This window comes from Mobula birostris, chromosome 27 (genome assembly GCF_030028105.1).
Source record: "Mobula birostris isolate sMobBir1 chromosome 27, sMobBir1.hap1, whole genome shotgun sequence".
NCBI lineage: Eukaryota > Metazoa > Chordata > Chondrichthyes > Myliobatiformes > Myliobatidae > Mobula > Mobula birostris.
The window spans coordinates 41,985,891-42,001,712 of NC_092396.1; the positions used below are offsets into that span (position 1 = coordinate 41,985,891).

At 41.6% G+C, this 15,822-nt stretch overlaps 1 protein-coding gene across 1 annotated transcript in view; it reads right to left on the reverse strand.

Moving 5' to 3' along the window:
- The window catches only part of epha8 (eph receptor A8), a 527,259-nt gene that overhangs the window by 140,158 nt on the left and 371,279 nt on the right, over positions 1-15,822 (reverse strand). The window contains exons 5-6 of the mRNA XM_072245448.1: positions 6,029-6,364; positions 2,582-2,706 (exon numbers count right to left, since the gene is read on the reverse strand). Of these exons, the coding sequence (XP_072101549.1) occupies positions 2,582-2,706; positions 6,029-6,364 (461 nt within the window). The remainder of the gene's footprint in view (positions 1-2,581; positions 2,707-6,028; positions 6,365-15,822) is intronic.

Here is a 15,822-nt window from a genome sequence, read left to right on the forward strand (position 1 = left end):
ATCCATGCCAGCCTCTATCTTTTCCTGCTCTGGTTTCCTGCAACTCTTATTCCTTCTAATTCCCCATCAGCTCCCATTTGAACCTTTTACCACTTATGAGGTTATTCACTGTGGCAAATTATCCTGCAACGTATCTCTGGAAAATGAGAGGAAAGAATTCAAACAACCTCTGGGGAGATTCATCCAGTAATGGAGAGAATGTGTAAGCTTTGCACAGTAGGCACCTGAGGTCACATTTGAACATTGATCTCTCAGGTTCTGAGTCCACTAGCTGTGCTATGATATAACTAGCCCAACGTAAAAATGTACATGGGTGACATTCATTTGAGTAACCTCCTTGAGAGGCAAGCGAATCATTTCAATAATAGTTTTATTTTGCAATTGAGTCTCTGATCTTACCAGCCTATTAGTTTCACTGGCCATGGGTTTGGTTTCCCAAGACAGGAGGACCCCAGGAGTTGGACAGAGAGCAAACCAGTCAGCTGCAATAACTTCTCCAACCAAAGCTCAGTTGATGATTCATTTTATGACCGTACATTTAATACTTGGATTTTGAAGCTTCCAAATAAGCTTCTAAATTCTTTTGTATCACAAAATTTGGCAACACGTGGATGATAGGGGCTCCAGCAGCCTCCGACATCTCAAAGATGTGCTGATGGATAAACTTGCCACAATAACTGACCACTTAGCATACACGAGTGACAAAGAAATAAAAGAGAAGTTGATGGCCAGATGAAAGGATTACAGGAAATAAAATTTGAAATGCTACTGATAAGGGTCGCCCAGTACAGGCACAACAGGTCCAGTACTGTCCTTCCGTTTAGTAAACTCCTATGCTGAGTTAGTGTGGATGACCGCTTATAGAAAGGCATCCTCACTAAAATCAGCTACCATCTCAAGTTTCATCTAAATCGAAAACTTTACTGTATTACGTGGGTAGAACTGAAATATTGCGAGAGTTTTCTTATGGACTTCGGAATAGGGAAGCGCCCAAGGCTCCCTATTCCAATGGAGTTAATGCCATTTCATTCTTAGTATCAAGACAGCAGATGACTGGTCAAATGCATGGATTTCCAGGAGTTTCTGCTTTTCCCATGCAATACAAGTTCCAATAAGTGACAACGCTCTGCAGTATTTTTTATGTAGCATTAAATCTTCTGCTTTATTTCTGCAGCTGAAATTTCCTCCCTCAGTGCTTCTTTTGCAGTGACACATTGATCTGTAACTGGATTCTGTCTGACAATTTGGCTGATCTATTTCCCTCTTGAAGGCTTATTTTAAAGGTTGTTTGATTCTTGACCAAACAAAATTTGATTGAACTTCGTTTTAGGAAAGGTGATCAGAAACTAAAGAGAAAAGAAGATCAGTTGTTTGAAGCATAAGAGATAGGAAGAGAGGCAGAGGGACAAGTTTAGGTGGGAACTTCAGAGAACGGGACTTGAAGTGAAGGGCACACTCACCTGTTAGAATGGTGGTCATCAAGATACTCAGGATGATCAAAATGGTGGATAACGTGAGGTGAGAAGATAGCAAAGCTGGAAAGGATTACAAAAACAAGGAAGGAAAGATGGTGGAAGGATGCAAAAAGAAGAGGGAATTTAAAAGAACTTTACCAGAATGACAGACAAAAATGTGACCAGAGGAGTGCTGGAATAACAGGACTTGTTGTGACTCAGGACATGAGCATGAATGGTTTCGATGAAGCTTTTTATGAAGAGTGGAAGTTGAGAGGTCAGCTAGCTCATGAATACTGCAGAAGGAGGTCTCCATTCATCCATTGCCAGAGCTATTTTCTCAGTGGAGAGATTAGAGTGTTACAGTCCTATATTGACATGATTGTGGGTTGTAACCTCTGGGGTTTTACAGACTAATATTGAATGAAATCTCTCTTTCAAGAAGCTTCACAATTCCCAATTGCATTTCAGATGAAGGATGTAGGACTGGCCTCTATAAAGACTGGCAGGACGGAGGGTGGGGAACGATGTGGGGTTGGACTTAAATCCACCCATCTTCTAGAAATTAAGCAGGTAGGTAGTTAACATGAATTCTAGACATAATTTTTTTAATCCTCAGAGTGGAAATTCTGTCTTCCCCCTCCTTCTGTTCAAATGCAGGCACTTTCTGAGCAGGAGCTGGAAAACCACGAGTTCAGTCACAGTGAATGAATGTCCATCACACATCTCAAGAACACAATTAGCATTCTGTGAGCACCATTCAATCTCATCCTGCATGTTAGAAGTTGCCTCCCATCAAATGCAAATAGGGAATTCCTTTCCTTTTCCTGGACTATAACTAAGATAGTCATATTTTCCATATTTGTGTAAATGGGCTCAATTTGAAGCTCATCCTTGAGCTGAGAGTGAAAATGAACAGTTAACAAGTTATTTAAAAACAGCTTTGAGTATATTTTCTTATAGGAAATAACAGATTTGTGGTTGCAAAGTAACTTCAGAGGAACATGATGGGAGTGTAAAGAGGTACCTCATGCCAGTTTCTTGTCTTGCAGTCAGTGACACAGCAATTGCTCCACTCTACGCACACAGTTATGATTTAAGTAAGGAGACAAAAGGAAAATGTTTACCTTCTCAAAGTACTTGATCTCATACTCCAATATGATGCCATTGGGTTGGGCAGGTTCATGCCACATCAACGTTACACTGTTCTGGCTCGTGTTTTCCTGCTTGACAACTAAGATCTGTGATGGGGCTGAAGACACGCAGACACCCATGGGCAAAAAAAAACACTGTGGTGAGACTGGAAATTACAGCATTAGTGAGAAGCAGTGAGTTTTAGCAGCTCACAAGAGGTAAACTGGATCAAAACAGACACACAACAGTTTTCAATCCAGAGAACAACTCAGGGTACAGCAGTCATGTCAGTGCATCAATGCATTTCCAAGATCTGCTCACACACTTATCTCGGGCACAGGAGTACGTGACACAAAGCTAAATTTACCCTATAACGTATTGGAAAAGATGGCATTTTGCATTTACTGTAACAAGGCAGGTTACATTTACTGCAGGCCTTCAATAACCAGAAGATTTTCATTAGCTGAACACCAGCTCAACGACTGCTAAAGCAAAGTGATAGGGAAGCAACGTCTCCTGCCTTGGAGAAATTAGGCTTCAATACCAAATTCACAAAGAGAATCATTTTAGGTAGAGCCAGGTGGTGGAGAAGCTGATAATGTCAGCAGGTTTCCCCTTCCAAGTTACAGCCTGGCAGTAACATTTGCAGATATGTCAAACAATCACTAGATGATCTGTAGGCAAAACAGGCTTCCTGGTCTGGAAGCACTGCAGAAAACAAAGCTTAAAAACAGTGTTTTCCAGCAGAACAAAAAGTTCTTACAGCAGAGGGAGTCAAACCTGTCATTATAAATAATAATACAAAAAGAAAAAAAAATTTACTGCACACTTCTTCACAAAAACTTCTGTTAAAAAGAAGAAGATGACAGAATATTTTATGAGTCCTCATGTGGTATTGTTCTAGGAAGTTTAATGCCCTGAGTAGACTCGTTTTCAGTCTAGATATAGTAGTTGATCCAGTACCATGGCTCATTGATGGGAGCAAAGCCAGGCATGGAGCAAGTCTAACGAGTAGGATAGTGGTAACACTTCTTCACACATTGCAAAAACTTCACCAGAGTGATGGCATCAGGGTTTTATTAGTGTTACATTTGACCAAGTGTGGGGGAGTCTAGGACAAGAGGGCACGGACTCAGAATAGAGGAATGTTCATTTAGAAGAGAGATGAGGAGGAATTTCTTTAGCAGGAGATTGGTGAATTTGTGGAGTCCAATGTCGCAGACAGCTGTGGAGACCATGTAAATGAGCAGATAAGTTCTTGATTTATCAGGGTGTCAAAGGTGAGAGGGAGAAGACAGGAAAATGGAGTTGAGAGGGATAATAAGATGATGGAATGGTGGAGCAGACTCCAAGTGGCCTAATTCTGCTCCTATGTCTTATGGTCTTATTCGGTACATGTCATTCTGGTCTGCATAGAGGTGAGCCAAGAAATAGACAGACCCAGAGCTCCAACACATTGAGGTCAGTGATACTGGACTTTGGTCTGTCCTTTCAGTCCACATGGGGGTTTCCTCAATCCAGGACTATCACCCACTTCAATTTCACTTCCTATTCCCACATTGACATGTCAGTCCATGTCCTTCTCTATTGCCATGTTGAGGCCAAAAGCAGGTTAGAGGAACAGCACACCATATTCCACCTTAGTAACCTACAACCTGATGGCAAGAACATCAGTTTCTCCAACTTCCAGTAACCACTCCCCTCATCAACACTCCCCCCACTTTGTTTTTCCTCATTCTGGTGATCATCTCACCCCTTCTCTTCCTCTCTTCTGTCCTCACAACCTGTTCATCACCTCCTTCTGGTTCCATACATCACTTCTCTTTATTCCATCATCTCCTGTCCTCTCTGATCAGATTCTTTCTTCTGCAGCCCATTAACTCTTCCATCTATCATCTCTCAGCTATTCCATCATTCCTTTTCATCCCCCTCTCCTCCACCCACCTACCTTCCTTCTCACCTGGATTCACATATCACCTACATGAGAAAATCTGCAGATGCTGGAAATCAAACAAAGGAACTCAGAGACGGGCGGCACCTTTGTAAAAGAGAAACAGTCAATATTTTGGGGGCCGACACCCTTCATCAGGATCCTGATGAAAGGCCCCAGCTTGAAACATTGATTGCTTGCTCTTTTTACATAGATGCTGCCTGGCCTGCTGAGTTCCTTCAGCCTTTTGTGGTTGTTGTCTTCATATATCATCTGCCAGCTGGTACTCCTGCTTCCCTCCACACCGCCCCCCCCCCCCCCCACGCACACACCTTTTTATTCTGGCTTCTGCCTCTGTCCTTTCTACTTCTGATGAAGGGTCTTGGCCTGAAACATTAGCTCTTTTTCTTCCCTCTGCAGATTCTTCCTGACCTGCTGAGTCCCTTGAACATTAAATGTTTGTTTCTCAAGATTTCCAGCATTTGCCGAACCTCTTGGGTCTTGTGTGCTATCACCTTGGGACTGGACATGATCTTCCAGGAGCAGATAATCCCCAGCCTGTTTCTACCCACATCCCATTGCCTGATGCCTGTGGATTATTACTGCTATTGGTCCCAGCCCTCCCCTCTCCAGTGAAAAGAAGCAAAATTCCATAGGCTGAACTGCAAAGGTTGAACCTAGGTAAGTAACGCTCACAAAGAATAACAAGTAATCACCATCTTCCTTGATATTAGTAACAGCACGTTTTAATACAAGCACCACTCTGAACATTTCTTGTAGCCAGTTTGCACCTGAGTCCAACCAAAAGGGATTTTACTCACTAGGAGCATTGGGTGAGGTGTCAGGTCTATCACTTTAAAGCAGCATTAGGCTGCTAGGAACCAACAGACAGTAACTAATGAGCCAGCCTCCTGCTCACATCATACAACACTATCTCCAACTGAACAAGTGGTTAGAATGGCAGCTGGGATCGTTAGATTGTGCTGAGACGGCAATTTAAATTCCTCACCTTTAATACTTGCATCCTTGGCCACCTTACCCTAAAGCCAATGATGCTGCTCTTGTTTTAACTGGCATGTACCTCAGTCTGGCAACCAGTGAAGTCAATCCAATGAAACTATCTTCAGGAGAGGCAACCTGGCTCCACCTCTGAGCTAGGAGGGGGTGATTATTTTCACCCTAATGTGATCACTTAGGGCATCATAAGAGGCACAGAACGAGCAAGAGAGCATGTGCTTTGGATGTCAAGGCCTTCACTTAGCTACTGCGCTTAATAAAATCAAAATTAAAATATTAAATGTCAAAACCAATGTAAATTTCAGGAGGAAGCTAATAATACATGCTTTGAAAATGCAAGCCTTTAGAAAGACTGAATTATAAATGGGCTGGATTGGTCTGTTGTTGTGTCTCAGGGTGATGGCACATAGAATTGATGGTCAATGAACCTAATTCACACACACCAAACATTCAACATAGTAATGTTGAACTAAATCAGACTTATCTTTCATACCTGCCTGGTTAGTGGTGATATTAAGTGAAACAAACTGCCGGGGCTCCAAGCTGAGATCAGAAACTCCATTCACTGCCTCAACCTGTAGTGTATAGTTGGTGTGTGCCAATAGGTTTACTATATTGATGGCTGGCTCAGTCAATCCCATCTGCTTGGGGCTGTATCTTATCTGGTTCCCACATGCTTCACACTGACTTGACTCCCAAGCACACTTCCTGCAGATGACGTTGTATCGGACGTCACTTCTCCCTCCACTGTTGGCAGGCGGGCTCCAGTCCAAGAATACCGAGGTTCCATTTACACTGGATAGGGCATTTACTGGAGCAGTGGGTGGTCCTGGTGTGTTGGGAGAATCAAAGATGCTTAAAGTCAAAGTACAATTGAAATGTCACACAGTATTGCAAACATATTTACACAATAGCATAGGAGCATTTAACATTTTTGAAAACTCAGAGGCAAAAAAAATCCCATTAATACTTTTCATTAGTTCAAGTTCCTTCTGAGAGCGTAACATAAGGCATTAACACAAGAAAAGCTGTGATGCTGGAGATCCAGAGCAACACACACAAAATGCTGGAGGAACTCAACAGGTCAGGCAGCATCTATGGAAATGAATAAACAGTCAACGTTTTGGGCCAACTATTTTCAGCATTTCGAGATTCCAGTCCTGAAGAAGGGTCCTGACCCAAAACATCAACTATTTAGTCATTTCGAAAGTTAGTGCCTGAGCTGCTGAGTTCCTCCATTTTGTGTGTGTAGCATAAAACATTTCTGTGCAATTGTTCGTTTTAAAATGTCATCTCAGCACTCCACACCATTAGCAATAACATGGGATTCAATAATATTCAACATCTGGGTGTAGCGGCTAGCGCGATGCTATTACAACTTGGGGCACTTTGCAGCTTGGAGCTCAATTCTGGCACAGTTCTGTAAGGAGCCTCTGTACGTCTTCCATGTGAAATGCGTGGGTTTTCCCTGTGTGCTCTCGTTTCTTCCCACGGACCAAAGACGTACCAGGTAGGTTAATTGGTCATTGTAATTAGGTTAAGGTTCATTAGATTTGTCAGGGACTCTGGGGCGGCACGGCTCAAAGGGCCAGAAGGGCCTACTCCATGCTGTATTGCTAAATAAAATCTCTTATCCAATTTTAATCTTCCAGAAAGTGCATTAAACTTATTATCCCGCTCTCCAAGGGGACGAAATGACTTGTAAAACAGTGGGGAAGGGAAAACTCTGAACCTTTCCCCCAGCCCAAAGGCAATTGAGTAAAATTGCTCAATGCGACTGATTAATCCGAGCATTAAGCCTTTCAGTCCTAGCAGGATTCCAGTTCTATCAATCATCCACAGGCTTAAAATGCACAGCCATTTTTTTTGCATAGTGACAGAGTGAAGACTGAAGTTATCATTCAGCTCAGTGAACCAGCAAGGTTAAGGGGTTGCCCAAAATACTTGGGGTGGATCTTCAGACATTGCAATTGTATTTGATGTAAGATACAGGTCAAATGGCAATGGGGTGTGTGAGAGGAAGAGGGCATTTCAACATGTTGTCCAATAGGAATCATTGATAAACCACAAGGGTATGATGGTGGCACCATTTTAATCACATATGCCCATTGGGATGGGCATCCCCATGTCAGCCATCACTTTGCCACCTCCAACTCCACCCGGATATAACAGTTAAAGAGATCAAAGAGCAGAGTATTAAAACTCCGTCTTCTAGAATGTCCAAGACTGTACTGCTGGGAGATGGACCTCCAGCTAATTGGAGAGGAGTTGTTTTGCTTCAGAATAGTCATGGGGTCATACCTCCAGCCTTCTCCCTTTTGACTCCATAAAATCCTCACAGACATCAAGAGGCTAGGATACCTCAGTTATTCTGCATATTTTCCAAAGTATTGTGCAAGAATTGATAGGGTTGTCAGCAGACAATCTATAACTTGCATAATGTAACTGTACATTGTGGGTCAAGTGATTCATGGACATCTTTTGCGGCTGATTAAGATGCCCATGGCATAAACATTTGAAATAGCTCTTACACTTACCACTACTAATGGGTGCTGCTGTTACTGATATCTCAGTCTGATTGGTTTCACAACAGTCTCCTTTAAGAATTGTAGATTGAATTCCTTGTCCCTGACCCACACAAAGGATGAATCCCGATTTGTTACGTGGCTAAGGTACAAATGCGCATCTCTGGCATGTTCACTCTACTAGAATCCTCCACTTCAAGTCTGCAAACCTCAGTGAATGCCCAGAAGCATATCCATAAAAGTGGCAGTTAATCAACTAACCCTGATGTAACTGTCAAAGACAGAATGTGGGCTTTATTTGTGAAGAGTTCCTTTAAATAGCTCAAAATAGCTCAGCATTAAAATAGGTCACACTCAGCCAACTTGACAACCAGAAACCAGCATAATTGAGGAGGTTTGTCCTGCCAGACGTATTCGACCCTGGATATTTTCTTTTCTTCCCTCTCCTGTCGGGCAGGAGATGACAAAATCTGAAAGCATGTATCACCAGGTTCAAGGACAGCTTCTACTTCACTGTAATAAGACGAGTAATTGATTCCCTAGTACAATCCTGACCTCATAATCTACCTCGTTGTAATCTTGCATTTTACTGTTTACCCATGTTATGTTTTTAGTATTTCAGTAATGTTTGTGTGATATTGTAAATATATTGTTTGATTAAGCATTTGTTGTTGTTTACATAATTTATTATGGGTTACATGTAAAAGTACATGAATGGTGTACGTCATTATGCCACCGCGTCATTATGTGCACATCTCACTAAAGTAAGAATGAAATGGACATATTTATCCTTATGGATCATGTATTTTCTTTCGATTAGTTTTGGATTTACAAACATAACGACCTGCGTGCACTTTCTCTGTAGCAGTTACACTTTATTCTGCATTGTTAATGTTCTACCTTGATTCAGTGTGTAATGATTCGACCTGTATGGACACTATGCAAGCTAGCTTTCCACTCTGTTTTAGTACATGTAACAATAATAAACCAATAGGACTACCAACGGAAAAAGTAGAAGATCTTCTGGCGTTTCAGAACTGCCTAATCTTCAGTGATATAATAAAAGCAGCAGTGGCTTTGGGTGAATTAGACCACAGAATGATTGCAATATGCACCACTCATGCTGGCAGCTCAGTCCACATTCCAACAACCCTCTGAGTGAAGAAGTTTCCCTTCATGTTCCTCTTAGACATTTCACCTTTCACCCTTAACCCAAGACCTCTAGTTGTAGTCCCACCCAACCTCAGTGGAAAAATCCTGCTTGGATTTACCATATCTGCACCCCTCAATTCGCCTCTGAATTTTCTATGTTCCAAGGAATAAAATCCTAACCTATTCGATCTTTCTTTATAACTCCGGTCCTCTAGACCTGGCAGCATCCTTGTAAATTTTCTCTGTACTCCTTCAACCTTAATTGCATCTTTCCCGTAGTTAGATGACCAAAATTGCACACAATACTCCAAATTAGGCCTCACCGATGTCTTATACAACTTCAATGTAACATACCATCTCCTGTACTCGATACTTTGATTCATGAAGGGACCTACAAATAGGACAGCAAGGGGAAGCTAAGGAACTTGATTGTAGTGGGCCTAACATTAGTGGTGGGATAGAGACGGGAGAGGATTCTGAGAGAAAGGATCTACCTGCAATTGAGAAGTACAGACTGAACAGGCATGGTTAACGTGGCTTTGTGTCGGAAATAATGTGCCATGAATTAGGCTGAGTTTTTTGAAGAGTTGACTGAGAGGTTTGCTGTGTAGCTCTGTCTCTGATACATCGAGTGTATATGGTCTAATTAGAGTTGTATTCTACCACCTTTCTTCCCATAATTCCTGTTATATGGTCCAAGAAGACAAGTCAATCCCTGGATCTGTGCCAGCTTTTCTTTCGTCTGTTGCATCCACATCATAGCTTCATGTTTCAGTCTGACAACTCACAAACTTTATTTGTGACGTTGTACTGCAGACTTCGATGGCTTTTGTATAATTTATATCTTTTTGATAATTCTGCAAGTTCCTCACTCTGGTCCCTCCAGTTCTCAAAATATTTCTAATTTAACTACTTTAGCCACATTCGCACCTTGGCACCTGAAAGTTTCCTTCCTCGAAGGACATTACGGACCCAGATGTTTTTCTGACAATTTAACAAATTCAGTGTTCTATTCCTAGCAAGTAACAATAATAATCATTGTGGTTACAAAGCACCTTAAAGCCTTAAAGCATTAAACACATAAAAATAACCCGTAGAACAAAATATATGTATTGGAACAATGCTTTCAAGATGATTTTCTTTAACTGTGGAAGTTCATTGTGCTGAAATTAGGAGAGAGTTCTCCTGTCAGTGAGTCAGGGACTGAAACAACTGCATCAATAACTAGTGGAGTAGGGTGACTCCAAACTTTGCTTCAAATGCGGGAAGGCTTCCCTGCCTCGTGTGGGGTCCCTCTCTTTCGATGAATGTCTCTGATATTGTAGGATGATATTGTGGTTCGGCATTTATGGATTAGACTATTGTCTTTATGGACTGTAGACTTTTCAGACTTATGGTTTTTAGATTCTGTGTTTTTTAGTGCCCAGTCCTTTACCACTTTATTGTGCAAGGGGAGGGTGCTTTGGGATTGATGTTCTGTTTGCTTTTTTTGTGCCGGGGAGGGGTCATTTTTGGCAGTTGATATTCCTGTTCCGTTTTGTGCGGAGGGAGGGGTGTTTTGGGGGGTTTGATGATTAGGATGCCATTCTTTTATGCGTGAGGGGAGGGGTGAGTTTGATGTTTCTCTCTGAACGACTTTTATGTTCTTTTTCTGTTTTGTGGCTATCTGGAGAAGACAAATTTCAGAGTTGCATATGGATACGTTTTGAATATAAATGAACCCTGGAACCTTTGAACATTTGAGATTATCCAACCGCATTGCTGATAAAGGAATTGTGTCCCTCAGTCTTTCACAGGTGGTCCAGACAGAATAATTACATCAGGGACGGCAAAGTCATGCTCATGACCTGATTGTGCTCCTGACAGTACAATTACTTTCCTGCTTTAGGAATTCTGCTTCTGGCAGTTGAATTGTGTTTATGATATTATCGTTATGTTTGTGACAAAATGGTTGTAACTGAGACATTCGGATGGCGTTCCTTATCTAGGGAAAGTACTTGTAGTGCCCAATGAAGGTTCCCGACCATCAAAGTGATAGTTGTTTGCCCATCAGTCTGATTGTGTTTCTGACACAATGGTTGTGACTTTAAAAATGAATTGTAGCTCTCTTTATTTGAGTACCTCCTTGCTTGAACGTTATGGTTCTGGCAGTGGTGTCATTCTTTTGACAAAATGACGGCCCAACAGTAGGATTTTGCACTTAACCTAGTGATTGTGTTCCTAACACTTGAGTGATGTTCCTGGCACCAGGGTGATATTTCAGCCTACCAAATGATAGACATTTCTGCTTCTCTGCTTTTGCTCTGGAGAGTGGATTTGTGTTCTTGGTGGAATGGATAAATCTAAAGTAAAACTGAGAAACGTGAGGAGCTACAGTTTGAAAGAAAGAATGAGAAGAAGCAACAAAAAATCAGGACACAAAACAATGAAGTGTTCTGGAACAGAAAGATCCGAGGGTTCAGGGATGTGATTCTTTCGGCAGGGTGGGTTGGGAGAGTGGCTCAAGAACAGAGTGGGTACTGGGTTCTAGGTATAGAGACTTTCAGGACCGGGAGTGAGGAAATGCTGGTTTGGTCACATAATGTAGTACTGTGATGGTATTGGGTTCACTGTCCACAGCGCTAAATTCAAAAGGCGTTATCCAATATAGGTATCTCCGGGTATTCCCACGATATGGAGGTTATACTGCATCAACCTACTCTTCAAAGACTAGTTTACGCCCCTGTCTGGTTTCTGTGGCAAGGCCTAGCTGCCTACACCCACTACTTGAGTAGTGGGTCCCTCCCCACTACCAAGAAAAAAACACTTCCAGCTAACTAAGCTAGTCAAACACAAGTTATTTTATTGTTAACTATATACATTCAAATTTAAACAAATACTTCTTAATGCACATTTATAAGCCACTATAGTGTAATGGTTAGTGCAACACTATTACAGTTCAGGGCGTCAGAGTTCAAAGTTGAGTCCTGGAGTCCTCTGTAAGAAGTTTACGTGCCCGCCCCATGGAATGCGTGGGTTCCTCTGGGTTCTCCAGTTTCCTCCCACACTCCAAAGATGTATCGGTTAGTAGGTTAAATGATCATTGTAAATTGTTCCGTGATTAGGCTAATGTTGAATCGGGGCTTGCTAGCAGCTTGGCTCAAAGAGTCAGAAGGGCCTAATCTGGGCTCTATGTCTAAGTAAATAAATAAAACACAGAACATTTCTGATTTATAAAGCATTTTCAAATGATAAAAGATCTATAAACTACAAAGGATTTCCAAACACAGGTACATTTCTTATGAAACAAAAGAGCATACCAATGAGTTGCAGATGAACGAGTCTTCTGTCCAAGAAGCCAAAGATTGAGGAATGAATTCTAGTTCTTCTTTCTGTTACCCTGACTTTTAGTCATTCTTGTCATTCTTAACAATCCCCAATGTTTTCTAACATTTATACTGTTTTGCTACTAGTTAACATTATCTGTGTGTGATATTTTTCAGATACTTTTGCTGGGATAAAGTAATTCACACAGATGGTCAAAAAGCTTCTGGGGACATACAGCAGGTCCCAGATGCCCAAACTTAATGGTGTGAAGGCTGGCTCTCTGAGCATACAACTATTGATTGATCAATTACACCTGTGACCACATTGGATGTGATAAGTGACAAAATCAGCCTGGTCTGCAAACTTCCTTGAATACAATGGTGCAAATAACTTGGTTCACATTTTCTGGTTTGGTGCAGGCCACTTAACATAACTGCATTGTCCTAAATTAATCATAGACCTACAAGACCTGAGCAAAGAAATATTGGTAAGAAGTTTAACTTGGTCAATAAAAAACTTTGGAAAGGTTATGTCGCTGAGCTAGAAAGCTAAGATTGGCAATAAGGCTCTTGTGCGCATGAAACTGCTAGAGAAAAGCCAGTGATTTCATGGTAAATAAGCCCATGTTTGATGAACAGACAAGATACAGTAAAACCCTGATAATCCAGTATCTCTGAGACTTTTGTGGTGCTGGATTTTTTAGACTACTGGGGGTTGCTCCTATTAATATCCAGCCATGCACTTGCTTCACTTTATTTCAACATGTTATACAGTAGCACAACAAATTATCCAGCGAACTCAGTGAAAATAAGTGGAGTGGAAACTGAGACTGGAGAGTTCAAAGGAATCTGAAAATAGAATTCAGTGAGCTTCAGTTTGTAAATCTGCCCTTACTGTCCAGCCCTGGAGTTCCCAACCCAATCCTGACCCACACACTTGCACTTCAAATTCCCGCCTCACATTATTCACAAGTGAGTGAGTCAGATGCCAAACCATTGGGATGTCCGTACACTTGCATCCCGGATTGTTGGAGTTCTACTGTAAATAGATTGTAACAGAACAATACTGCACGCATCTGCTCATTTCTTGTTACTGAGCCAGCATAGATCAGCCGTGATTCCTACAGGGTTTTGGAGCTTTCTTAGAATTACCTGAAGATGCTGTGCTTGGTGCAAAAGAATTTGTTCTTACTGTAAGTCTCATCCATAGGCATGGGTCAGGATGGGTATTTCCCTTGGAGAATGAGCAGATGCCACAAAGAGCAAGAAAAACTGCTTCATGAGAGAAGAGTCCATGTGGTCACAAGCTCCCAATTCATGCAGCAACCTTGACCTGTGGCTCCTAGGTCACAGTATAACCCTAATCACTGAAATTGCCATGAATGAACTCCCTTTGAGGGGATGGAGGATGGCCTTAAATGAACCACCGGCCTCTTAAATATCCCAGCACCTCCTGGTGTACACAGTTACTCAAAAGTGTAGTTAATGCAGGAGGCTACATGTGCTTATCAATTGGGCTTGCTTTGAAGCAATCGTGCAGCTGGATTACCTATTAGGATCTCCACATCTGTTTTCAGGGGCCATTAAAGTTACAAAGTTTGGAGATATTCCCTCTTATTTCTACCATCAGGGAGGAGGAGGTACAGAAGTCTGAAGATGCACATTCAACTGTGCAGGAACAGCTTCCTCCTTTCTGTTATTAGATTTCCAATGGTCCATGAACCATGAAAACTACCTCACTATTCCTTTTCTACACTGTTTATTTCAGTTTTTATTGTAACTTGCAGTAATTCTCTATACTAAGCACTGTACTGCAGTTGCAAAACAACCAATGTTGCAACGTGTGTCAGGGATAAAAACCTGGTTCTGATTGAGAGGTTCCAATATTTGTAGATTTTTCTAGTCCTCATGAACGTCCTAACATCCAGCAAAATGCAAGTGCCTTAATTCCTGTAGTAGGTTTGGTTAAATATTATAGCAGCATTTAATGCTGAAGTAAAACTATATTCAACTGTTATAGTAATTTCACTCATAGAATCAGGGAATTTTACAGCACAGAAGAGGACCCATTCAGCCCACTTCATCTGTGCTGTCTTTATTGTCTTTCTACACTATTCTCATTTGCCTGCACTGGGCCTATATCCCTTTATGGCTTTTCTATTTTCTACCTCCTGGATATGGACATTGTGTAGGTAGGAAGGATTAGTTTTGTTTTCTTAATTTACTTTTTAGCTGGTTTGGCCCAACATTGTGGGCTGAGAGGCCTGTTCCTGTATTGTACTGTTCTATGTTCTAAACATTATCAATCCATTCACTCCTTTAAACTACAGCCCTCCATTCCAGGCAACATCCTGCTGAATCTCTTCTGCACTGTCTCCATTGCTACTGCCTCTTTCCTGAAGTGAATAAAGTTGCCCTTTAGTTGCCACAGAAATCTATGAAGAATCGTTTGATAAAATGGCAGAAATTTGTTTCCATTGGCTTTAGATGTCAGCCTGCCTTGGAGCAGGTGATAATTGTCAACTTTGCTACCATCTTGAGGAGAATAGAATGTGAAGTGGTCACAGAATCAACTACTGGAAATGGCTGATGATTGTCGTTTGATGCTTCCTCTCTCGATACATTCAATGAGATGATTACAGAGTGTCTTTCAAACATCTACCAGAATTATAGTGCAGTCCAGCAAGAGAGGCCATATGAAAATTCTGCTGTAAAATCTAGCAACTGAGCAGAAATGTTTCCTTAGTGTGATAAGATGGACTCTTGACCTCACAGTCTACTTTGTTACGAGCTTGCACCTTCTTGTCCGCCAGCACTGCACTTTCTCGGTACCTATTCTACTTCATTCGGCACTCTGCTACTGTTTTACCTTGTTCTATCACAATGCACTGTGGAATGATTTGATTTGTATCAGAGGCATGTAAGAGAAGCTTTTCACTTCATCTGGGTACATGTGACAAAAATTAACTAATTCCAATTGCAATTCAAGCTTCAAAGAAAGTTTGAGTCTGGATGATTGACAATGAATCTGATGTGATGCTTAAATTGTACCGAGGTTGGAGGGGAGTATTTATGCAATGCATTGAAAGGGGATGTGATATTCACCTGGTGTGATGATTGAGTGTTAATGGGGCCTGGAATCTATGCTAAGGATTCCAAGGGCTGGTTGCTCCCACCTATAAACCTTTGCTCCTTCCTCCCTGGTGGATCCACCCCACCTACGAGACAAGATGTAAACCAGCAAAAGGCCCCAATCTCCACCCATCAGCTCAGGACAGTTCTCACCCTTCCTAGCTCAGTTCCAC